The 27,087-nt window shown below is 43.7% G+C and overlaps 2 protein-coding genes across 2 annotated transcripts in view; one reads left to right on the forward strand and one right to left on the reverse strand.

Moving 5' to 3' along the window:
* Positions 1 to 5,698, reverse strand: part of SEC61B (SEC61 translocon subunit beta) — a 43,158-nt gene extending 37,460 nt beyond the window's left edge. The window contains exons 1-2 of the mRNA XM_085627366.1: positions 5,017 to 5,698; positions 2,996 to 3,093 (exon numbers count right to left, since the gene is read on the reverse strand). Of these exons, the coding sequence (XP_085483492.1) occupies positions 2,996 to 3,093; positions 5,017 to 5,019 (101 nt within the window). The 5' untranslated portion in view covers positions 5,020 to 5,698. The remainder of the gene's footprint in view (positions 1 to 2,995; positions 3,094 to 5,016) is intronic.
* Positions 5,699 to 5,844: 146 nt separating this feature from the next.
* Positions 5,845 to 26,232, forward strand: ALG2 (ALG2 alpha-1,3/1,6-mannosyltransferase). The gene is made up of 2 exons (XM_085627363.1): positions 5,845 to 6,150; positions 25,122 to 26,232. The coding sequence occupies exons 1-2, from the start codon at positions 5,845 to 5,847 to the stop codon at positions 26,019 to 26,021; spliced, it is 1,206 nt and encodes a 401-aa protein (XP_085483489.1). The 3' UTR covers positions 26,022 to 26,232.
* The last annotated feature ends 855 nt before the right edge of the window (positions 26,233 to 27,087 follow it).

Here is a 27,087-nt window from a genome sequence, read left to right on the forward strand (position 1 = left end):
ATTCATTCAAGTCATATCAAGAAATTTCATGGACTTCCTTCAGATGTAAACAGCCCACCTCGTGTGTCCTCACCAATTGACTCAAAACTACCTCTGGCTGAGGCCGATAGTAAAGAACTTTATAAACTAAAATTAAGGCCTAGGCCGTCGGACGATTTGATTGTTTAAGTCCTCTCCTAGGTGAAGCGGTTGAATCTGTTTCCGACATGTATCGCCTAGACCTGAATCATGGACAGTCGCGAAAAATGATGAAACGACAGGCGTATTGTAAAACACTGCGTAGCCATTGCATAGTGACATTATTAATCTTGTTTTTCTTAAGTCTTTTAATAATTACTGCAAGTATATTGTTGCACATATATTACCCTATTGCCAGAAACGTTTACAATGTTACTGCTGAACATTCTTTTAGTGACTTACCCCCGCATGAATTGTCTTATAGACTTGCGCTGCGCAATAACACTTTCATTAGTATGTTACATCATTCCCATCAGACTAGTAATGCAACTAATTGTTGGGTGTGTGGCCGGCTCCCTCCCTATCAGAATTATGAAGGAGTCCTGCCTTTCTTTCCACATCCGTTTACACATAATGGCTCCTGTGGAGCATGGTTCAGCTTAATCAATTCCATAGACTCAGACACAGCAGTTTATCAAGACCATTGGGTATGGGGAAATCTGAACCTAGTTTTATTCAAAGTCTGTTACCCTGACAAGGAGGGTCGCCCCAAAGGAACAGGAACTGATCTAGAAAATGAAGTATATGGATTAGGTAACTATACTCCTAATCTCATGGTTCTAAATGTCGAAACCGAAGTTGAACTAGTTTTACCAACCATGTCAGTATTCCCAGCGAAAGGTGAATTGTGTGTAAGAAAAGTTGGTTCCATACATATGGGCCATAGTAAATGCACTACTACAGTAGAATTCAGTGATCAAGGCAAATCTTCATTTAGAGCTTATCGCCACTCCTACTTTATATGTGGTCAGACTGCATATATGCGTCTACCCCTCGATTGGGATGGTACCTGCTACATTGCATTCCTTTTGCCACCTGTTTTCCTAGCTCCTCCTGATTATTATAGAAATATTCATTTAGTACACAACAGAGAGCGGAGAGATCTCCCAATTGTCGATTACACTGAAACAGCATGGGAAAAATACACAGATTTCAATAAAGGCATCTTTCCCTATATAGGTACTGTTACTAATAGTAAATTGATACGTAGATTAACTAGAACCCTTGAAGCGGTAGTGAATGAAACTATCTCCGCCTTAGGCAATTTAACAGAAGAGCAGTCTGCTATGCGGATTGTTGTGCTTCAAAATCGTCTTGTCCTTGACGTCATCCTGGCTGATAGGGGCGGAGCTTGTAGGGTCATCGGATCAAGCTGTTGCATATTCATACCAGAAAATTCGCCATCTGTATATAAGGCCATAACCCGCCTTCATAAGATTGTAAGCCAGATACACCAGAATCCAGGCACCTGGACTTGGTCCGGTTGGTTTTGGAGCGTGATATCAGCCTGGGGATGGAGAGTTCTATCCTTCCTAGGTATTGGCCTTCTCATACTATTCAGTTGCTGTCTATGTCTACAATGTGGACCAGCGATCTGTGGTCTGTGCGCCACATCGTGTATTCCACCACCAAGATCTCATTCGTCACGGAAGAAGAAAGAAGAACAAATGATGTTATATGAACAGATCAATGGATTGATGAAGATTGATATCTCTTAACGGGCAAGTAGGGGACAAGGAGGGAATGTGGAAATATGGATTTTTCTGGTCAGTTATGTCCCCTATCTTGGACCCCAACGGTTCCATGTATGAATCACAAGTACATGTATGTTCCCTCCAGTTCCAGTTATGAAGACGCAAACACATGTGCGTCCACCGTCAACATGTCCTCTGCCAGATCCGCCATGAATAGGCCGGATATTCCATTCCTAAGTATGAAAGGCCACCGCCTTTATATGGTTCACTTATGCCATTTTACAGTCCAGGCAAGTAGGCCCTGATTCTGTCATCGAACTCTTCTTGCTTTCTGCCTCTGAAAACTCCAGTCTGAGCCTGCATCTGTGACCATGAACTTTGTCTCATTCTCTGCGCGGCTCACGAAGCCTGACATCAGCCTATTCTCTGCCAAGAACTGTATTTCACCTTCGAGTTATCTGCTTCCCCCTCAGCCAATGCATTCCTGCCTAGTAGTTTAAGTAAACATTCTTCCAGCTACCGAGCAAAGGGCTCGGCTTCTCTGTCTTTATGCAAGTAATTCATAGTCCTGTTACCATGGAATATTCTTACCCCCTCGCATTTAGTGTAGACACTTAGACGCTTGTACACGCACGCACGGTCAGTATAGAATAGATTCTGTCCGAGAGTCCTTCTTTTGTGGATAACATAGTTCTTTAAACATAGGATGTTAGATATGATTTGGGATTAGGTTGACTTGACCCCCCAGACTTTTCGTCTCCACATGTAGAGCTAAATGTCAAGTCCCCTTCACCCCCTAGTTGCACGTCAATCACACGTCATGCTGCTGCGCGCGCATCTATGCCAAGTATTATCTTATAGATCCACCTATATATGACATCATAACCAATTATGTTCCTTTTTACTCCTTATTACACCCATTTTCGGTTACGCATATGAATCGTCATTTTCCTTATCAATTGTTACGCCTACTGCATTCGCTTCATTGTAATGTATGTACTATAAAAGTCATTTCTTGTCAATAATGTATGTACTTCACTTCCTGAACCTCCGTGGTGATGGAACTTGGAGCAACCGATTATAATCGTTCATTGGAATAAAGCCCATTCCGAACCTCTGATACCACGGATTCTGCCTCTCATTTTACTGAGCTATTTTATTATGGTTCCGTATCAAATTAAGTCCCGGTAAAGGAATTTTATTTACCACAGTGTGTATAATGCATAGGGTTAAAAAAAGTGGACTTCAGATAGATTGAGATGAATTAAGTTTCAAAACCGTACCTTTGTCGGACAGTCGAACCAGCCGCTCTGGGCGCAACAGCTTTACTGGGAGATCGGCTGGATGCACCAACATTAGTAGCGCTTGCAGCAGGACCAGGCTACAAAAAATTAAATAAAGGATTAGTAGTGCTCATGAGATGCCATAACTTCAGCAAACTGACGAAAATATTGACAAAAGAAGTAATGTAAAAAAATTAATTAACAAGGAAATTGCTAGCAGTGGCACTCCAACGATAAAATTACATTTTAAGCAAGTAGCAGAACTGGGCTTACAGATACATTTAATTATATTTTTTGATACATCATTCAAAAAAAGGTTATCAAAAGTAGGCAGAATAGTTACTCCTCTTACTCAGTACAGAGACTGCACTCCATAGAGTGGCCTGGAGCTTGATAAATCAAGGATGAGGTCTAGAATACTCATTCTTCAAAAGCTGACTAACATCGTCCTTCCAGCAAATTAAAGATCTGGATGAGACTTGGCAGTCTATTGTCTGCGCTCGTTTTAGCTATTTCAATGGAGCTTCTCACTAAATACACATGGTATGTTCATCAACAATATCCAATATTTCTTTTGCAAGCCTGATACGTTCTGCCTCTTATTGTTAACAGAAATACAAGTGTTTTAGGAAGTCTCAAGCTTCACTGTCAAACATCAAGGGACATAGGTACAGAAACAAATCAAGTTAACAGCAAAGAGATTGTTAGTAAACATGGTGTCTTTAGGGCACCAACAGGCAATGAACACTTAAGAAAGGCCTTTACCCTTAATGTTTTTGAGACTTAACAAAGCAACATTCCAGCACTGCTGGATGTACGTGACCTATATAGATGGGGAAAACTAGAAATTTTGTGGAAAGGCAGAATTAACTGCGTAAAATTAACTGTGCCTTGACTGCTGTAGGTAGCCATAGTCCATCCCAACCCATTCGGGACGGAGGTTTTTTGCTTGCGCACTTCAAGAGAGCTAGTGACTTATCAAGGTCCTGGTTTCACATCTCATACTCTTCCATGGATTTAAGATACTAATTCTTGCACTAAGATTTGTGCGCACCTACAGCACATTGGACTGATTTTTATCCACTGAAGAAAACACAGCGTGTACTACACTGTGACAATTCTTAATAACGGTTTTCAAAAGTCTTGAAAAAGTGGTCTTACGACGAAACACGTGTCGGCTGTTGCCCAAGTTTGACATTTGGAATAAAGAATATGGATTTATCCTTTGGTCTTTGTGTACTCATTGCGATATGCTGCTGAACACAACTGAAAGGCCCCACGGACCTGGATACCTCTTTCTGGTGGTGCTCTGAACACTATTTAAAAATGTGTGCGTTTGGTTTTCACCCTACATATGACACTACTTGGATGACATAGTGTCCTTTTCATGGAGCACGCCAACTCAACGTATGAATGTTAAAAATGCCCTGAATTCTTGTATGTGCTAGCAATATGACCACCACTGTCATCCTCTCTGTGCGGTTTGCTTCTCGCAGGGGGTGCTCGCTGGACACCCCCAAAATACGGATAAAAGGAGCATCACAGACATCGGACGCGAGACCCAAATAACGGTCGATCACCCTGCTCTCAAATACTTTTTAAGTTTTTTCTTTATTTTTCCTGGTGTTTGGAGTTTAAGAAAAAGGAAAACACAATATTAACCTCTCATCCAATTATTTTAACCGCCCGGACTTAAACATACAAGTTAAATAAAATCAAACCCCTCCACCTCGGAGGGCTGGGTTAGGCTGACGTGTCACTGCTGGGATGAAGGGTCCACACTGCCAGCTCAGGAGTCTGCCCTGCTCCTGACTACAGCAGGACTTAGAAGTGATCTAGCAATGAAAGGAAAGGCAAAGCTGGCCATAGGGCAGGAAACAATGATCTGAAATGAGAGCACTCAAGCCTGATCGCAACAATCTGCACCTGGCATTCAGAACTAGGGACCGAATTATGTGGGGAAGCCCCTTGTATAACTGCCGCTCCCCTGAGCGCCGTGCCCAGGGAGCGGTGCTACTCACCATGGCTGCGGGGATGTCGGGGTTCCTCTCAATGAGGGGACGGGTGCACGGTCAGCTGCTCCTCACTCCTCCGCGTCACCGAAAAGAAGAGGAACCGACCGCGGTGATGACGAGCCGTCCAGGCACCGCGGAGCCCCGCCCACGCCCGCCTCTCAGCGCCGTGCCACGCTAAACCAGGCGTGTGGACTCCGCAAACCTCCGCAGGGATGAGAAACAACAGGGATTGCAACAGCTAGTGCTTCTATGGATGTTTTTAGCTATAACGCAGCCGTGCACGGTCTATCAATGTTTATAGTTTTAGTTAGAATTAAATGGCAAGATGTACTAAAAATATTAATTACAATATATAGGGAATAGTAAATAATGTGGCCAGTTTTATAAAACCTGGTCTGGGAGACGTGCCCTTCCAAAATAACAAAAATTGCCACTCTCTAAGATGGCGACCAAGAGATGGAATGTTTGGTGTACGGCTCACTTGGACTTGCACGCCCCCTCCCCCGCAGTGCACTGTGGGAAGCTTAAAACCACATAACGTGTCATCTCATAAACCTCCCTCTGGTGTCAGCTGTCAGTGTTTATACACGACCAGTGCTCTGCCCGCATGGCAATGTTATTGAAAATACGATAAGTTGCTGGACAAAGTACTGGACAATTTGGCGGTGTATGTTGGTCGCTTGCTTTTAAACGGAAAAACCTCTTTCAAGATGGCCGATCTGTTTACAGTACTGTGCAGATGCTTCCGCTTAGTAAAGAGACGTGTAAAGTGACCTCACGGTCACGTGGCCTGTCCACCCGGAAGTCGGCTGCCAGCCTGCAGGTGGTAGCGCCATGGGCATGAAGGTGCTTTTCCTGCACCCGGACCTGGGCATCGGCGGGGCCGAGAGATTCGTGCTGGACGCTGCGCTGGCCCTGCAGGCCCGGGGCTGCTCGGTGGAGTTCTGGACCTCGCACTATGACCCCCAGCACTGCTTCCCGGACTCCCTTCGCCTGCGCGTCTCCTGCGTCGGAGACTGGCTGCCGCGCAGTGTCTGGGGCTACTGCGCCGCGCTCTGCGCCTACCTGCGCATGGTCTACCTGGCGCTCTACGTCGTGTTCCTTAGTGGAGCCGAAAGTGACGTGTTCTTCTGTGACCAGGTGTGCAAGGGGCGGGTCTCCGACCCGGACACTACTATTCTTGATTGATTGATTGAAAGTGCCTTATGTGCAGGGCTGCATGCGTCTTTACAGGTTTTACTGTAGCTGTCTGTCTGCTTAAAAATGAGAGTCTTAGTTGCCGCTCCCAAGAGCGGGAACGTAAATATTTGGAAGGAAATGCATTGAGTGGTATCTTTTGATCTCTCAAAAATAAAGTTTGCATGAACCTTAACACGTTTCCCCTCAATAACCTGCTAGTGTGCAATAGTGTAAATATTCGCTTCATTAATATTGATAGAATTCACTGGGATGTCGTGGATTTCTGCATCCCAGTAGTCTATGTTGCCTCATTGGTTACTGTTCGGATCTGTAGAGGATTCGATAACTGTTCTAGACTTGGAGTTTGTGGCGCGAGTGCTCAATTAAACCTATACTGAAACCTCATCTTCTGAAGTTCTCGCTTTTCATGATTACAACATTTTGGCGACGGGGAAGTTTATATGATAACAACACCGTGTCTGTGCACCATGCATAACGTATTCACTCTAGACATTTAAGCGTAGATCTTTCCGTTATTGAACTATTGTAATAAATGGTATCACAGGAACTCAAAATGAATGACAATGGGACTGGAAAATTGTCCAGTATCATTCCGCAGAACACTTTACACGTGCAAACGTATCACAGGATGTTGACCCGAGACTCTAACCTAGTTCCCCAGTTCCAAGGTGGCACTCCCTCTCCCTAAGTCTTCAGCTTCTTCTCTTTCTAAATCTACCAGAGTATACGTTATAAACTACAGATGGTGCTCGTCAACTCTTTCACTGAACAAGGTAATACTAGGTACTTCTTCCTCATGTTGCAAGCCACAGGTTAATTATTGGAAATTGATATATCAATCAACTCCTTCAGTCGTTCACCCTTGAAGTGCTCTGGCTATATGGAGTGTGCGCTTCCACCGTATTGTGGCGTTTTCCGAAGAGCGGACTCTGCTTAGAAGGATTAAGGTTCCCGTCTCAGTGTACTTGTCCTTCGGCCTGTGTCCTCATCTCTTTCTTCCTCGGTGTCACATGCCAGTGTCTCTAACTTCCAGAGTTGGGGCATCCGAGTCTTGCTGTCCTCGTGTAAGTGTCTTTAAATTCAGTGGCAGTCTATCCATTTTTTCTGCCACCGTACATTGTCTTTTAATTTTAGTTCGAGCCTATTCACATCTTTGTGCCCTATTTCTATGTTTCTACCTTCTGGTGTCTGTGTCTACACGTCTTTCTTCCCAGAACCTGCCTCTCTAAGTTTGTGTCTAGTCTCTGCCTGCTTGTGTCTAATTCTCTAAATTCTACTTTCTGTGCATCCGCGTCTTGATGTTGTGCTATGTGTGTTTCTAAATCCTTCTATCTATGTCTTTATGACACATTGTTTTGTTCTACATACCGGCGTCAGTGGCTAAATGACTTTCTCCCCATTGTCTGACTCTCTGAGTTTTAGGGTCCTTATACTTTTCAGCCCCCGTATTTGTAATTTTCAGTGCCAATCTGCCCATGTCTTTGTGCCCCATCTTCGTGCCCTACAATTTTGCGACAGTGTTCCGTGTCTGCTTTAAGTTCTAGTGGCAGTCGGTGAAGTCTTTTTGCCCATGTCTGTCTCTAAATTTCTATGGCCAAACATTCGTTCCTGTAACTGTGTCTAAATGCCAGTGTTAGTCTATCCCTGCCTGTTACTTTACCTGTGTGTGTAAGTCCCAGTGTCTGTGCATCCACGCCTGTTACTTTACCTACGTCTAAGTCCAAGAGTCAGTCTATATGTGCCTGTTTTTGTATCTGTAACTGTCTCAGTGTTTTTCTATCAGTTCATGTTACTGTACCTGTGTTTTAAGTCCCAGTGTCCATGCATCCATGCCTGTTACTGTACCTGTGTGTCTAATTCTCAGTGGCAATCTTTCCTTGCTTGTTACTGTGCCTGTGTGTGTGTGTATAAGTCCAAGAGTCAGTCTATCCGTGCCTGTTATTGTACCTGTGTGTATTCAGTCCCTGTGGCAATCTATCCGTGCCTGTTACTGTACTTGTGTGTCTAAGTCCAATGGTCTAACCGTCTCTGTTACAGTACCTGTGTGTCTAAGTCCCAGTATCCCTGCATTTGTGCCTGTTACTGTACCTGGGTGTCTAAGTCCCAGTGTCACTCTGTCCATGCTTTTTACTGTACCTGTGTGTCCATGTGTATAGCTCCCAGTGTATCTATGCATGCCTTTCTGCTCCACCCCTCACCCTAAGTTGGAGTGTACCTGTGGCTCTTAAGTGAGCGCAGCACTGCTGCCTGCGTGCCTTTCACAGCCCTCATACGCTTGCACTCATATGTCTCTCGTGTCAAAATGCAGTGCTGCTTGCCAGACTTTTTACCTCCTGCAACAGAGGGGAGGGACGGCCTTAGGCGCTCCCATTGCGGTGCCTTTTCAATAGGTACCGCAATGGGACACCGCCCGCCAGACAACGAGGAAACTCGTAATCTGGTGGGAGGGCAGAGGTCGACTTTGGCGGTCTCAGAGGGGGGTGCATACATTCTGTCAGTCTCTATAGAGGCTTTGAACTCAAGCACAAGTTTGGAATTTGCTGGCAACAATAACCAATCATTCCCAGAAACCTCTTGACTTCTTTCTGTGTTGTTGGTGGGTTAATTCTCAGAATTTCAGACATGCTTCATTTAGTCTCCTTTCTTATTCCTTTCTGAATTTGATGTCCCAAGTACATAACTTTTTAATGACAATATTACATCTTTGTAGAGGAAACTTTGTGCCCGTTTTTAGCCATATGACTCAACAGTGCATAGTGTCCAACGTATTGCTCTTTAGTTTCTCGCTGCAGCCATCAAATCATCAATGTATTGCGCAAGCACCAAATCAAAAGGCATGTTTAAAGATTCAACATTTTATTTCAGCATTTGAGAGAAAATTGAGTGAGTGTCTGTATACCCATGACAATTTCTAGCCCAAACCAGAATTCTGTTTTGAAATTTAAATGCAAACGGATAATCACTATCTTCATGAGGAGAAATTGTAATTTAGGAGGAATGGAATACAATGAGGAGCACAAATGAATCCATGTAAACCATTCCTCATCTACTGGCATTTCAAACACAATTACTGCTGAATTTGGTACCACGGAACAACATGGGACTACTATCTTAATTATTTAGAGAAGATCTTGAACTATTCTTCATTTCCTATTTGGTTTGCACAAATCCATTATAGGCGACTTACATGGACTCCCGAAAACATCTTTTAATGTGCTTTGCTGTTCCATCTTTTCCACCACAGATGCAATCTCCTCTTTAGTCTCACAAGAAAATTTGTATGGAATGTACGGATAGACTTTCTGGTTTCTTTGTAATTTACACTGGTTTTTTTCATCCCAATTTGTTTTCCTGTCCAAACTAAAACCTCTCTTTTTCACGGTGTATCTTAAATGTCAAGGCAAGTCCTCATATCTGAGAACTGGAATTTTTTTTTGTTTCTTAAGATTTCATTTTAACAGCAACATCATCCTTTGTTTGAATGTAAACCCCAACCGGTGTGCAATAAATAACACAATTTAGCTTGCATAACAGTTCATAACCCAACAGATTTATTAGACTTGTTCCACTAATTATAAATTCAAGTCTGTTTAGAGCTGAGCCTATTTTAACAGGCACATATGCTGACAGCTTACTAGTCACCTATTTATTTAAAATGTCTACTACTTGGACTTCTTTTCCGAAGTGGAGGAGGTTTGGAACTTCCCCTATCTGGTCTAACTGTGGAACGGGTAGCACTGTTCTCAATCAAAAGTGATACTGGATGGCCATTACGGTCTCATTCTGCATACAGGCCATTCTGATCTACCTCTAGGACTGCACCAAGCATGCAATCCTCCTCCTCCTCTCTCAGGCTCAATCATTGTGCCTGAGTCAGTCAACATGTGACTCGAGTGTAGCTGCAGTTGTAGAAAATTGTCATTAATTACTGATTAATTTGAGGTTGAGCTAAAGTTTGATGACATTTAAAATTCATTGCAAATCCTATTACCTTTATCTAAGTTTGAGGTTGTAAAACCGGAGCTAGAGGCATAATTCTATTGGACTACTTTGTATGTCACATGTTCTGTACAGGTGCCAGTAGGGCAGGCTCCATTGACTGTGTCATCCCATTTTGTGCCATGATAATCCTCATTTGCTGCATAGGATTAATTTGAAGCATCATTTGTGTTCCATTTCCAAACTGATCAACACTTTAAAATCTACAAGTTCTTTTCCAGTGGCCTTCTTTGGCACAAATGTGACCTGCTCCAGATTTCATTTCCACATTATTAGCATCATTATTAAAATCTTTGTCTACCATGGGCAACCATTTCCCCCACCCCCCTGGAAGACCCTCAGATTGCACACAAGGAACTTGAAAAACAAGCTGACCACCTTACTGTAAATATTGAGTCTGTGCCAGCATCAACTTCTCTTAGTAGATGTCTTTTTCAATTCTCACTTACTACCATATTTCGCTTAGACAAGTATTTTATCCAGCGATTTTGCTTGCCAACACTTCACATTCTGCTGAACCTGTGAAATATCCTCCGGATGCAAATCCAACACAAAAGCTGAAATAAATCCTGGCGCGCTCTTCATTGTTGAGTCATTCTTTCCACTTGATTGCCTGTAAATCTGCATTAATCTCGAATAAAATGCAAAATCTGCCTAATCTGTATTTTGTGTCGCTCTCATAATTTTTGACCAATAATCCTGTGTTCATACTTTCTCAGTAAAAATTTGAGTTTTTGGACAACATAAATGTCAAAACTGTGCGAGACTAAGTCCACGCACATCATCAGACTTTCTTAACTGTAGTCCTAGCTATCTCACAGTGCACCATCTGTGTCCCTATCCTAGCAAGGTAACGGGTGGTATGTGCAACCTCAGGACATTACAGCCATGACTCCCCAAGGAAATCATGGAAATAGATCTAAAGCCCTTTCATTTGCTAACTCATGCATGCCCAAATGGAAACACGTGAAATATTCGCATTGGCATTTCAAACATTCATTGAAGCAATAAGATTCTTGTGTAAAATAAGTGTGACGCAATTATCAATAGAAGGAAACAAAACAGAGTAATCGGCATCACAAGCATGGTAAAGAAAATGAACAGTTCAACCATCGTGCTGTTACAGGAATTATATTCTCGCATAGAAGTGTAGTTATAGTTGTGCCCCTACCTAGCACTCCCTATCCTAGTGTGTCTAGGGTGGGTGAATCTGCCAGAATCCCCAAGGGTGATCTAACCCCCCAGTTACCGATGGGTATGTTTCATCTGGGAGCCTGTCATGGTGTAGAGCTGGGCACCATCCCTCTCAGGAGGTAAACAGGAATCAGCTGTGCTGGAATTCCACCATGGGGCGACCTCTACAGTGTCAGCGAAATGCTCCTCGCTAGACAAAGGAGTGATGTTATGTATGTAGTAAACTTCACCTATCTTGCCGTGCCGAAGCTTCAGTGAGGGCGCCATTATTGATTCTATCTATACATAGATGTCGCAAAGCAGACAATAACAAACTACAACATTTTGTGCAGTGAACTTCTATCTGATAATAGGCCTACGAAGAAATGTAAATGTAAGCAACGTCATTTCAGAGAATATTATCCAATACAGGCACTCAAGCAAATTGGTCAAGTGTTAATGTTCAAAAAAAGATGTCAACTTTAAACATGAGCATGTAAAATGGTGGTGTGTTTGCCCAGGCCTAATGTGACCACATAACACCTGTTTTGATGGAGCCTTTCCTGTTAATTGCTCAACTCAGTGTGCATATTTTTGCATGACAATTGGTGAAGGCTTGTAATTAGGAGCATCTCTACATGAGTTTTCCTCTGGCCAGTTCACTACGTTTGTACACCCTTTCCAAAAATCCTCAAGCAAAATAATTTAAATGAACGCATCAAAATTATCCCAAAGGACCTTTGACATTTTCACAATCCTATCTGCCTCTGTGTACCATTTCTCCGGCTCCTTCTGAAAACCCTTTGTAAAAGTACAATGGTCATGTCTGCAGATAAGCCCTCCAGGCACGCCCCTCAGTGGGAATTCTCTTTCCACATTCTCATAGTCTCTGATTAAATCCATAATTTCTCTGAAATTTGCTTTTAATTGCACAATGTTTTATTTTCTCAAATGCAGTTTCTGTCATCATCACTTTTATAGGATTCACTAATTTTCTTTTTAGTTTGACCGACACCCATTTCTTCTGCTATTTTCATAAAGCCTTTCAATGAATCTGAAGCATTTTTCTCTGCTTCCAAATTAAATGCACCAATTCATCAAAAGTAAATAATGTAATTTAATGTTTTTTTTCACCTTCCACAGACACAATTATCTCACTAGAACAGTGGTTCTTAGCCTTTTGACGTCTGTGGAGCCCCACTTAATCATTATTGGAATCCGGGGCCCCCCACTGAATCCGTACTAAAAGCCAGGATCCTTAGCAAAATCAATTATTTGAAACTCAAACAATAAAAAGAATAATACAGAAATAAGACCTCCTCAAACAAATGTTTCATTTTAATTCACAAGCCAATGTAAAAAAAAACATAGATTAAAAAAATCTGTTTTTAAATTTTAACGGGATGTTTAGAGCTTGTCTAAATTCAATTTAGGCCATTAATCGTCCATAGTATATTCCGTTTGATGCACTTGCACTACTCCCACAAATTAATCTGAGGATACAAACCTAATTTTTACAGAACGTTTTACGTTTTTCAACCTACAATTTTGCCTTTTCATTTATATACACTTTATCAATCTGTTAATTATATTTAATTTTCCAAGCAGTTGCAGACCCTTGAGCAGGCTTGGCAGACGCCTAGGGGTCCCCAGATATTGTAGTAATCTACTTCCGCAGTTGTGGCCACTGTTGAGGTCACTACCATAATTGAAACTTATTCTGGTAAGTCAATAGTGGGCCCCCTTGTCTGCCCAGGGGTTTTAGGTTGCAAATTATTGGCCACTGCTGCCAAAAATAAAAGCTGACGAGCATGTGCCTGTGTGGAGTCATCACAGAGTATGGCCAGTGAGATGTGCTTCATCACTTCTCAGTAATTGAAGTCCACCACGCCCGGGTAGTGATCAGTATAGATATTGGGTGAGTTCACCAAGGAGTCTGAACATCCGAATAACTTCACCTTCTTAGAGAGGGAGATGTAGCCCGCACCATGATCTGACACGGTAGTAGGAGAATCCCAATGATGAAGCATGCCATCTCTGGTGGGTGAGGGAATTTGTCCTAAAAACGTAGTAGTTTTGTTCAGCTAGGTTTTTCAATATTTCCTGTTTTGCTTAGACCTGGGCGTTTTTTGAGTGTGAAATACTGAATTTTAGGTGCCACTATCTCAAATGGCCAATCGCCGTAAGATTTATTGTTTTCAGGGGTTCCCACAGGACTGAGAGCACGCAGTTGGGCTTGGGGTTTGAAACTGGCCAAACCTGAAACCAGACTTTGGGGTCCGTCTGACTTAAGGCTGGGATATCTAATATCTAGAGCTCTAATAGCTGAAAATAGCATTCTCAAATGATTCTGGATTCCAAACGAATGCCCACTGCCAATATGACCCACAGTCCCATTATCAAGGGTGGAGTGGCATACCCTCCATATGTTTTTGTGGGCTGGAGGGGTTCACACATTGGCAGCTCAAAGGGACATTAACGGTGCGGGCTGTCCACAGATTCAGCAGAAACGTTATCTGCTGCTCCATGACCCTTGATGGGAAGAACTGGAGTATGATCTTGAGTTTACTTTATGGAGGTCACCTGGGTTGCAAGAGTGTCATGGGATGTGGATGGTTTAGTCTGTTGAGGTTATGCCTGTGCAGATCTCCAGACAAATGAGGCTTGTGCACATCTTATTAGCGATCAGTTGTCTCTTCTCCATGCTGGACGGTTCAGCTCCCTACCTTCTGTTCTGTCAACGGAGCAAGATTTCGCTTGGATCCAAAAATGATTCCCCCTGGTTAAAGAAAGCAGTCACCAGGAAAGGTTCTGACCTTGGCAAATGTCTCTGCGAACAACCGTGCGAAGGGTCTCGTCTATGTCAGGAGAATGGGTTATTGGTTAAAGGAGGTTAGTATTTAACCTACTTTAAAGGCCTGGTGGGCGGCCTGGTGGGCACCCTGGGCCGGTAAGCGTAGATTAATTCAAAAGTTTGAAAACTTCCTCCAATCCTGAGGCAGGTATCTTCACTCCACCTGTTTCTTGGCAGGGTTTCTGCAGCACAATATGCAAGTCCCCATTCAATTCAGTAAAACTTTATTTAGTCTATTAAAGTCATTGAGGCACATGCAAGGATGAGCTTTTGCAAACGCGTCAGATTTAACAATTCATAAAATTGCTGTTCAAACGTATAAAATCATCAAGAATTAAGAATATATTACATTCAGATAAAAAATAGATAAAAACAATTGATCACATACGTAAAGAGAGGGCCCGCCTACGGGTCAGCCACATTGCCCCCAAAAACCTAGCTACAGTACATGTGTAAACAGGTCGACAGTCTGATCTTAGTATACGAAGGGCAATACTGTGACTGCTGGTACCTAGATCTTTGCATAAGGAAGATATCCAATAAGAACAGCCCCCGGCATAGGCGGGACAGGCAAATAAAACGTGGGCTACAGTTTCCCTCCAATTATTACACACAACGCAAGCTGGGGAATGAAAAGGTGACCATTTATAGGCAAAGGCTTTAAGTGACAGTGTGCCTACTTTAAACTGAAAGTACAACTTCCTGTCCAATGGTACTGTAATGTAGTCCCAAAACTGTTCAAACTTCCTAAGGGTTCTTAAAATCTGTAAAATCTTTTGTCAGTCACCATTCATAACTGGACAGGTTGAAGGTAAGCAAACTAGACTGCTGCAGTTAGAGAGCAGTTACCACCAGGTGACAGCCATCCAAATATGAATGTGGGGTTGGGAGAGTTTTACTAATCTAGGGGGAAACAGACATACACACTGGAAGGAATGTTTCCTTACCCCCCCACACCCCCACCCCATCACCACCACCACCAAATAGGTAACTCCTGTTTCGATGAGGGGTTCCTGAATAAGAGGACAGTCTGATTTCTAAATCCACAGTTTAAAGGATTCCCTCCAGGAAAATTCACCCTCTTGTACAGTCATGCACATGATGTCCCACGTGGACACCCGCCACCTCTCACAGAATATCCCTGTGATACACAAACAAGTGCCCTCCACCCCCTCAACCAATAACCTCCTGCTACCACAAGTGATGCTGAGGATTTGTAACAACTGCAAATTCGAAGACATTGATTCCATGACATGACAGCCCCCGGAAACCTACCAATGATTCTAGGTTATTTTTGAGGCAAGAATGCCCTTTTGCTAAAAGATGGGAAGAGTTTTTTATTCAGCTACTTTACCACAGGTGGCAAAAGACCAGGTTAAGTGAAGTATCTGGGAACTTGATAAAAGCACTCCGGACTGCACAGTTTATGTGAAGGTCTGTGAAGTTTAGGATAAGTGCTATGCTTAATTTGTAAAACAGTCACTGCGGAGGCCCATGTTTTTACTCTGCTACCACCAGTGCAGAACACCAGGGCTGTGTAGTCCGAATTCTCCCTCATGAATCTTTAATCCATCACCAGACACTGTGCCTCTCAAACTCACTCCTGAACGTCCTTTTCCGTCCCTGCTTTCTCCCTTTGTCACTTTTTTCTGTCTTGCACATTTCTCCCCCCTCACCCCTCCTTTTTGTGTTTTTCTGTCTCTTATTCTGGGTCTGATAAGAAAAATTAAGTGTGGTGCCCAAAAATAAGTGCCGGTGGACCGCATCGGCTCAAATTAAGCACTGGGTAAGTGGGGGGGGGAAACGTATTTGTTTTCAAGGTCTTCTGATTTCTTTTTCAAATATCTTAGCAGCCGTTGGAATTAATTCCTAGGATTTTAGTCTCCATATTAAAATAGCCCTCTCTATATTTACTGTTGAATAGTATGTGTTGCATGGACCTTCGTGAAAGACACCTGATGAGATGTGTCTTAACCAGGGGATCTTGAATATGTGTTGTTCTGACCACTATTGATCTCCATTGCTAAAACGACGGATCCATACAACTGCGGTGGGTGTACAGACTTAAGGCAAGAGCTCTTGTAAGGCTGTCATTCACACTCACCGAGGTATAGTCAAGCTGTAGCACATTTCTATGAACATTTCATGTTTTTTAACTTTAGAATTTAAATACAAATATCTGCACTTCATGGTAAATGGCAGCTGTTAGTGATTGTCTTTGGGCTCTGTGGGTAATTGCATATCCGGGCCGGCGGCGAGGAGTGTGCTTTTCCTTTCTTCTTTAATCCTCTCCAGCAGCCATATGAAATATCTAAAATTAAACTAACTGTCCCCTAAGAACTTGGGAAAATAAACATGTCAAGCATCGGACTGTCATAATGGTCCTTCAACGCTTTCCATGACCCTCTTCCTTTGCTGCTCCAGCAACCAAAAGTGCTTCCAATGTCTCCTAAGCATGTTGTGGGTGATAAGCTGATAGTTTGGCTTTTGCGTTCTTTATTTCTTTCTCTAATGCAGTTTTTCCTCACAGTGGAGCAAGACCACTGACTCGTCAGTGAAATTGCTCTCCCTCCCTCGCAGCTCCACCATTAAGTGAGGCCCTCCTGAGCCCCTGCACTCTGTGTTGGTGTTTGAGGCCCTCCTTCTCTCGCTCCGATCTATCCTCTCCTTTCTGCTCTGTTTTTCCTCGTATTTCACTCTTCATTTTATTTTCTTCCTTTCACTTTCTTCCACTTTCCTTCACTTTTCCTTCTTTCCACTTTTGCGCCCGTTTTTCTTTCCGCCACTGCTGCCCCCACAGCCCTTCCCCCCCCGCCCGTGCGACCATCCCTAACCAGTTTCCCCTCCCCGCATCCCAGCTGTCCAGCCCTCCCCGATCCCTACTTAATGGTGGTCGCTGCGTGGCTGTGCCGCTGGCGCACCGATGCGTGCCAAAGGCAAGCCCGTCTGTGCCTGAATGCGACCAGCGCCTGGAACCGTGGACCTCCGCACCGCCAACACTACAAACCAGCGCCACTCCATGCACTCAACCCAGGCTGCAACAACAACTGCAGGCTAGCATCACCAGCCGACACCCACTCACCCTTCAGCTGTCACCGCTACCGGCATACCTGCAGCACCGCCAGAAACACAGACCCAGCACTACCCGCTCGCAAGAACACAACCGAACTGAAGACCCTGCAATGCATCCTCCTCAATGTCCGATCATTCCACAAACACGCCACAGAAATCTGGGACCTCCTCGACAGCACCACCCCGGACGTAGCATTCTTCACCGAAACCTGGACCACCACCTCGGGACTCGACATCACCATTCCCCCAAGGATACAAGATCTGCCGAAAGGACCGCCCCGCCCAGGAGGAGGAATCGCCATCGTCCACAAATCCACCCTCCGCCTGAGCACACTCCCCGACGAGCCCACAGACCTGATGGAACACCTACACTTCAAGATACAGGACAGCCATACCACCACCCTCCGAGGAACTCTCGTCTTACCGATCCCTCGGACCCAGTGGACCTTTCACCAACTCCATCACTGATCTCCGAAAGTGCCAACACCATAGCCCCCCTCAAGAAGAACAGCAACACACACGCCGAGAAAGCCAGATGGTTTACCACCGAACTTCTAGAGTCTAGATGTGCATGCTGCTGCCTCGAAGAGGCGTGGAGGAACTCCAAATCCACAGAATCCCAAAACAACTTCAGAGCCGCCACCAACGCCCACCACCAACTCATCAGAAATACGAGAAAAACAGCGATCGAAGACAGAATCTCCACACGCGCACAGCAGCAAAGAACTCTTCAGCATCATCAAGGAGTTCGCCCAACCCACCAGCAAGGCTACTGACATTCCTCCCTCACAAGACCTCTGCAACAAACTCGGCACCTTCTTCTACCACAAAATCGATAACATTTACGACAACTTCGACGAAGACAACCAACACATTGAACCCTCACCAGCCACCCCAACACCCTGAAGCCAACGATTGGCAGCTGGACAGCCCTCACAACCGAAGAGACACTGAAGACAATCCACTCCGGGGCCCCCACAGACCCCTGCTCCCACCACATCTTCAACAGAGCCGCTGACACCATCGCACCCATACTTCGCCACACCATCAGCCGCTCCCTGGCAAACGCCTCCTTCCCCAATGATCGGAAACACGCCAAGATCAACCCCCCTCCTGAAAGAGCCCTCGGTAGGCCCCACTGACCTAAAAAAACTACAGACCCATCTCCCTGCTCCCGTTCCCAGCGAAAGTAATCGAGAAAGCCATCCACAGCCAACTCGCCACCTTCATCAAAGAGCACAACATTCTCGACTCCTCCCAATCCAGCTTCGGGAAAAACCACAGCACAGAAACCGCTCTCCTGGCTGCAACAGACAACATCCGCTCCCTCCTGGACAGAGGAGAAACTGTAGCCCTCATCCTTCTCGACCTCTCCGCGGCCTTCGACACAGTCTCCCACCGCACCCTAACACGCAGACTCCACGATGCAGGGATCTGGGACAAGGCCCTCAACTGGATCCACTCTTTCCTCTCCAGCAGAACTCAGCAGGTCAGACTCACTCCTTTCCTCTCGGACCCTACACCAACCACCTGCGGGGTCCCCAGATGTCCTCCCTCAGCCCCACGCTCTTCAACGTCCACATGGCTCCGCTCGCCCCCAACGTCAGAACCCACGGACTCAACATTGTTTCATACGCAGACGACACCCAACTCATCCTCCACCTATCCAACGAACCCAACGCAGCCAAACACAACTTTCAAGAAGGCATGGAAGCTGTCACCAAATGGATGAAAAGCAGCTGCCTACAACTCAACACTGACAAAACAGAAGTACTCCTCATGGACCACCACCCTGACACCTGGAACGACACCTGCTTGCCCCACCCCTGCCCTCAGGAGCCCACCCACCCCCACGGGCCACACACGCAACCTTGGAATCATCCTGGACTCTAAGCTCAAAATGGTGCGCCAGATCAACTCCGTCGCATCCTCCTGCTTTCACACCCTCCGCCTCCTACGTAAGGCCTTCAAATGGATCCCCCTCAAGCACAGAAAAACCATCACTCACGCCCTCGTCACCAGCAGACTGGACTATGGCAACACACTCTACGCCAAAATAAACAAAAATCTCACCCGCAAACTACAAAACATCCAGAACACCGCCGCAAGATTGGTCCTCAACCTGCCAAGACACTGTCATATCTCCCAGCACCTGCGCACACTCCCCAGGCTCCCCATCGAGGCTAGAATCACCTCCAAGATTCTCACACACGCACACAAAGCCCCCCACAACACCGGCCGACTCAAATTCCACGCACCCCAAAGAACCTTACGATCAGCCCAGCTCTCCTACGCCATGGTCCCCCGTGCCAGAAATACCAGATCGGGAGGCCGCTCCTTCTCCTTCCTCACGGCCAGAGCCTGGAATGCCCTACCGCTCCACCTCAGACAGAAAACATTACTCCCCATCTTCACGAGAAACCTCAAAACTTGGCTCTTCAACAGACCGCCTCCTTGATGGACTGGAACCTGCACCTTCCCACCTCCCCAGTGCCCTGAGACCCTTACGGGTGAGTAGTCGCGCTTAACAAACACATGATTGATTGATTGAGTGGACTGCAGAAATGCCTTGCACACTTCATACATGGTAGCAAACTCTGCAGGCACAGACCAGTCTTCTGACTGCTAGAGGGCACACTAACACCACAATCTGAGTTCTCCTGGGAGCAGCAGTCGTCTCCACAGGACATTTCTTTTGGAGCCCTTTGGATCCATAAAAGAAGAAGTGACAGTAAAAGTGAGCATAAATGGTAAATTGGTTGCTTTCATACAAGACCACCAAATACATTACAGTTTTTACAAACTTCTTGAAACACAACAGGTAAATCCCGGTGTTTATTTCTACAAAACTCAGGTCTGTCTTAGTTTGTTGTTAAACACAGACCTGAGTTTTGTACAGATTAACACCAGGATTTACTTGTGTTTTAAGAAGTTTGTAAAAACGAATGTATTTGGCTGTCTTATATCAACGTAACCAACATACCATTTATGCTCAATTATACTGTCACTTCTTTTATGGTTTTGGTTCTGGTCACTCGGGGTTCTTACAGAACATTTCTTCACTTAACTGTTATATCTTCTACTTTACATGATTTAACTTTGATATTGATCTAAATAACAAAATCCTATTTGGCAGAATCAAATGTATTCCAAATACTGGTTGGTTTTTCCTTCTCTTTTAAGATTGAATAGAAAAGAAAACATTTTTTTTTTTTAATGTAAAAAGAGTTATGCCCAGATGTTACCGCCTACAGCCCACCATGTAAAGTGAGCTAGCGTAGTTTGATCAACAAAGAGTATCCAGACAACATACGTTAGGAGCGGAGACGCGAAATAGGTCCACTCGAGACATCGTCTATCCAATGACATATAAGATATAAGCAGGGACCATTATACACCATGGCACTGCTGGCGGGTGAGGAGGGTGGCGGGGAGTTAATGGCTTCCTGCAAGAAGCAGACTAGAACGCGCTATAGCCCTTTGTTTGGTGCCCTTAGAATATCACATATGATGGACAGGTTAATTAAAGGAAGTTAATGATAGAAAAGACGAACACTCAACTTGCTTGAGGTTACCTGACAATTAACATTGCAGGGGAAAGATCTGAAGGTACGAGCACACCACAATGCTATGTATGAAAATAGTGTACTGGTATTACCAACTGTAAGAAGTTTTGATTAACTGCTCAATAAAATCGATTTAAAAAAAAAGAGTAATGCTCTTTGGTGAGATTAAGTCTAACCAGGATTTCCTGTAGTACCATATTGACCTTCAGAAAATGAGCACCATGTGAAAACCTGTCGTAAGCTATACATTTTATACCCATGTTCACATGGACATGGGTTGTGCTCTTGTGATTGTAAGTGTTATCACTTTCTAAAAGTGGCATTTCTAAGATACTAATGTTAAATCCAACTTCACTATTAAGTAGGATTTATCAATACAATTCCATATGACGCATGAAAAAGCTACACCTCTCTAATCAGGAATTACAGCTTAGAAGTGTATTGAGGAATTCCCAACTCTAACCTGTGAGAGGAGTAGGCCTCGAAGTAGTGAACAACAAAATAAGCTGTTTGTCGCTACCAGGACATGTAAAACATAAAAGTACATGTTCTACCTTCGACTTACATAGCACCCTGCACTTGGGGCTACCCAGGGCCTAAATTAGAGGTGACATATTTGTAATAGAAGATAATTTACGGCTTGGGAAGCAGTTTTAAATGCCAAGTCAAAGTGGCAGTTAACTGCACACACAGTCACTGCAGTGGCAGGCCTGAGACATTTTTGAAAGACTGCCTCTGTGGGTGGCACTATCGGTGCTGCAGCCCACAAGTAGCATTTAACTTACCTGCCCCGGGTATATGGTTTACCACCGTACAAGGCACTTACAAGTAAATTAAATAGGTCAATCGGGTATACACCAATTACACACATGTTTAGGGAAGAAGCACATGCACTTAAGCACTGATTAGTAGTGGTAAAGTGCTCCGAATCCCTAAGGCCAACAAAAAGACTTAGCAAAACGTGGAGGCAAAACATAAAGATTTGTGGAAGACAACCCTAAAACAGGCAGGTCTAACAAGAGGCAATTGCTCATAGCTAAAAGAAAACCTTTTAAAGCAGTTTCTTCCCTGATCATAGCTAGATGGGTCATGCTGGAAGCTGGGATAAATGCCAACAGGTTTGGGGAGCATTTTATTAGAGGCACTGTGACTTTAAAAGCTTTCTCACTTGGAGCTAGATAGGAGGACTTTTTGAATGCGGCATACTGGTGCTCGGATTCGACCTTCAAGAGGTTTTACTTTAAAATAGTCACAGATGTAGCTAATCTGGTAGTCAATAAACGTTAAATTAGCATAATCCTCACCTCTCCGGATTTCGAATGAAAAACTCCCTAGCTAGCGTAAAAGAAAGTTTCAGTTTTATTAAGGACGTGGAGGCCAGGATTATCCCGAAGAAGGCTCATTCACCCCACTTGGAGATGGATAATGGATGGAGGTAAAATGGAAACGTGGACAGTAAGTAAATTGCTTTCTCGCTAATAGACGATACATGTATAAGATTGTGTCTAATAAACACATGAACAAGGTTACAATGAAGCCGGTTTGCATAACGTCTGCTATGTTTTGTTCATTTACATTGCTAATAATGGAGGTGGCAACAGACAACGTATTGATAGATGGTGAAACTGTCTTTTTGGAGGGTAATGGAAAGCAACAAAGGATCATTATGGACAGTCCCGCATTGTTATGTTATGTTAATGAGACTTGTAAAGCGCACTGTTACCGTTAGGTGTCCTGGCGCTGAAATGCATTGCCTACTGGTTGAGAGGTTGAAATGGTGAGAGAAGGGAGCTGTTAGCAGAAAAGCCAGGTTTTAAGACCCTTCCTAAACTCCAGGAGGTCAGAAGCCTTTCTCAGCTGCAAGGGGAGGTTGTTCCAAAGTTTAGCGGCACAATAGAAGAAACTTTTGCCTCCCCAACTGGCTGTTTTAACACATTGAACTTGTACCTGCCTTGCTGAGGTTGAACGGAGTGCCCTGGAAGGGGTATACCAGAGTAGATGTTTCCTCATAAACTCTGGTCCGCATCCCTCCAGGGTTTTGAAGACCATGCAAAGGGCCTTGAATTCAATCCGCTGTCTCATAGGTAACCAATGAAGGTCCCTGAGTCCCTTTCTTACTGATACAAACTTAGGGATACCCAGAAGGAGTCTGGCAGCAGCATTCTGTACGGTCTGTAATCGACTAAGCTGCCTTTTATGGATATTGATGTACAGAGCATTACAGTAGTCTAAGCAGGACATAACCAGTGCTGTGACTACTGTTCTGAGGCAGTCGTCGGGAAGAAAATATTTGATTTTCCTCATAATCCTGAGTATCAAAAAGCAGGATTAAACCACCTTACTTATTTGATCAGCAAAGGACAGACTGGAGTCTATCATAACTCCCAGATTTTTAGCTTTTTCCGTGGGAGTTGGAAGTAAACTCAGGGATTGAGGCCACCAGCTAGGTGACCAAAGATTTGAGGATTTACCAAGGATGACCACCTCAGTTTTTCCAGCATTAAGCTACAGACAGTTAGCTGTCATCCAACCGGCAATGGATTGCATACAATTGTAACAGTCCTGGCCGGCTTCATCCTCTTTGCCTTTTTGAATGGACATCACCATTTGGGTGTCGTCGGCATAAGAGGTAGGTAGGAAGCCACAAGAACGGATGATAGCTGCCAAAGGAGAGACGTATACATTAAAAAGTGTGGGACTAAGCGCCGAGCCCTGGGGAACCCCACAGGGCAAGGAAAAAGGTTTAGAGCAATCTGTCCCAATGTCTACAGTTTGATGTCTGTCAGAAAGAAAGGATTTTAGAAGAGCAAGTGCCTTGCCAGTGACCCCTTTCCTGTTTAATCGGTCAATCAACACCTCATGGTGTACCGTGTCGAAGGCCGCCGACAGATCCAACATAATCAAGATAGCCGAACCACCTTGGTCTAGTGTTTCTCTGATTTCTTCCGTGGACTTAATTAGCGCGAGCTCCGTACTATGTGCGGTGCGGAAACCAAACTGAATAGAGTCAAGAAGTTCATTATTTTTAATGAACTCGCTCAGCTGGCTGTTCATCTCTCTTTCGATTAGCTTGGCTGGTAGTGGGAGTCGAGAGATGGGCCTATAATTATTTGGTACTTTGGGATCCAAATTTGCCTTTTTGAGAAGAGGAAGGATGGAGGCTTTTTTCCAGATTTTAGGGAACAGTGCGTGCTTAAATATGTTATTAAAAACAGAGGTAAGGGCAGCTCCAATGGTGTTCGATGCAAGTTGTGATTAGATTTTATGGCATGTTTATTTTCTCAAGTTCTTAAGGGAAAGTTAGTTTGTGTGATACTTTATGTGGCTTTCGGAGAGAAAGAAGATGGCATAATCCTCTCTTCCATGGCCTTCATACAATGGAAGCTTTCCATAGCGCTAGCTAGGAAATATTTCATTTATTTGCTTTTTAATGCCTATAGCAAAGCTATAGACCCATAGGTTTTTAAAGTAGCTATACGAACCCCGACCTATACATACTGAGGACTGAAAGATTCATCTATGTTGCCACTTCAATACCTATGTGACCCTAAAGTGCAAAGAAGGAGGTATACAAATATTTTAAACCTATTTTCTTCAAGAAAAGTGGCACCCTACTTGGGATCAGCAACATTTGGGTATACAAATGAAAAAAGTAGTTTGTGACACATGCTAACTGTACAACATTACACCGCATGCCTTTACCACACATGTAATATGTGTTGATTTTTGCAATGCATTGCATTACATTGCCCGTCTTTATCACACATTTGTGTTTGTTATATATATATATATTGTCTTGGGGGGTGAAGGGGAACACCTTTTTATTGTGTGTGTGTATATATTTTTACCCTCCCACAACTCTAGAAATCCTTATCTCCCTTTATATCTATGCTACACTGAACCCCAAATTCACCCTTACCTCCCTGACCCCTTAACCTTTTTTTAATTAAAAAAAAAAAGCAAACTATGGTATTTAAAAAAAAAAAAACACTTTTTCCTGCGTGGTAAGGTACTGCATTGTAAAGGCTGTGTGGTAGGAGTAAAAACCTATACTATATTTTTCTCTTACCTGCGTAGTAATGGTCACACATGGTAAAGACAGCGTTGCGAAGGAGGCATACTAAACAGAACAGTTAGAAACCGCCTTTCACAATTTTCCTGTAGAATTTAAATGAATTATTTTTTCTTAAGTCATGTTTAAAGAGCATACTATTGCCATCATTAATATTTTATTTTATCTCCTGTAGGTGTCTGCATGTATTCCATTCCTTAAACTTTCCAGAAGGCCAAAGAAGGTGCTATTTTACTGTCACTTTCCGGACCAACTGCTCACCCAAAGGCAGTCCTTGCTCAAAAAGTTATACCGAGCTCCAATTGATTGGCTAGAGGAGAAAACTACGGGCATGGCAGATTGTATACTTGTCAACAGCAAATTCACTGCAGATGTTTTCAAGAACACATTTAAGTCCTTATCTAACATAAATCCAGATGTACTTTATCCCTCTTTGAATTCCAGCAATTTTGATTCCATAGTTTCTGCAGACCTTGAAGGTATGGTTCCCAAGAAAGTACAGTTTTTGTTTCTCTCAATCAACCGATACGAAAGGAAAAAAAATATACTTCTTGCATTAGAAGCATTCCACAATCTTCTATCACAACTCAATGCTGATAAGGTGGAACAATGTCACCTGGTTGTAGCTGGCGGATATGACGAACGCGTTTTGGAGAATGTGGAATACTATAAAGAATTGAAAAATGCTGCTACTCGATGGAAAATGGAAAATAATGTTACTTTCCTTAGATCTTTTTCAGATGAACAAAAAGTGGCTCTTATAACAAAAAGTACATGTGTCCTTTACACCCCTAGCAATGAGCACTTTGGCATAGTTCCTGTAGAGGCAATGTATATGGGATGTCCAGTGATTGCAGTCAATTCTGGAGGGCCTCTGGAATCTGTTGGTAATAATATTACGGGATTTTTATGTACTCCTAGTCCAACAGAATTCTGTGAAGCAATGGAAAAATTTGTGGAAGACCCTTCTTTGAGGAAGTCAATGGGAGCTGCAGGAAAAGCTAGAGTCAAAGACCTATTTTCCCCTGAAACCTTTTCAGAGAAACTTTATCAGTACTTGTGCAAACTGACCTAATAGAATTTAACTCTGCAACCTTCACAGAATTTAGCAGAATATTCATTCCTATCAAACTAGATTTTTTGGCAGATTATGCTTTATTAAAAGATGGTGGAGCTTTTGAGTTGTATATATTCTATTTTTGTCATATTTGATACAGTTTATCAGTTGTTTTGATTTCTTTTTTAGGGTGAGGGTTGAAATAAAATAAATACCTTTTGGCTTCCTATCCCCTGTTGTGTTTCAATATGGTGTAACTTGACTGAAAAAAATAGGATAATTGGTCGGGTCTTTCTATGAAGTTAACTTTTCTGACCTCTTCACATTAGGATAGTTTATAACCGAGTCAGCATACCCTGTGGTTTTAACAATCATTTCCATAATTTAGGAAAGATAGAAATTTCTTATTTTTAATATCCATTAATTCTTGCTCTGCTTTCAGTCCTCGTGCAGTATTTTTGCAAAGTTTTAAGTGAACTAGTGTTGGGGAAGAATAGTCCCCTGCATGGGACAGTCGTTCACCCCTATTCTGAGTGCCCCTTTTGCATGGATATCTGGATCCCTGGTACTGATTTTTGTTTGGGGTGAACATGGCTCATGCGTTTCCCCCATGACCAAGGCCTATATCGCAGTAATGCAGTCTGCTTAGATTGGGAAGGGCCACGAGACAGACAATACTTGTGGGTGCGTACTAGACGGGTATGCTTGTGTCATGACGGGTTGCATTTGTGTGCCTCTGGATGGTGCATAACACGGAGGTCTGTGGGTTCCATTTTGGAAGCACAAGGCCTGCAGAGACTGGAGAGTGAGGGCTACAACCCCTGACAGGAGATATGTATTGCTGACATTCCTGAGGGCTGGGATGGGTCACACGCGTTGAAGGGAGATGAGTGGAGTCCTCTGTGTACATCAAAGGTCTTATTGATTACAGTTACTGGTGAGTGGGGCTTGGGCTCATTGTTAGTGAGATGGTGGGACTTATCAGGTTGGCACTTAAAGGACATCTAATAGAGAGGTTGGCTTAGTCCTTTCGACTTTATGGGGCATATTTCTGGGTAGGCTGCCAGCCAGGTGTAATCCTTGG

This window comes from Triturus cristatus, chromosome 9, assembly GCF_964204655.1.
Source record: "Triturus cristatus chromosome 9, aTriCri1.1, whole genome shotgun sequence".
In the NCBI taxonomy this organism is placed as follows: domain Eukaryota; kingdom Metazoa; phylum Chordata; class Amphibia; order Caudata; family Salamandridae; genus Triturus; species Triturus cristatus.

Bases quoted from the DNA above. Each gene is read 5' to 3' on its own strand.
- ALG2 (XM_085627363.1), top strand. From the start codon at position 5,845: ATGGGCATGAAGGTGCTTTTCCTGCACCCGGACCTGGGCATCGGCGGG. The intron at 6,151-25,121 runs GTGTGCAAGGGG...TATCTCCTGTAG, and splicing joins ACGTGTTCTTCTGTGACCAG to GTGTCTGCATGTATTCCATT.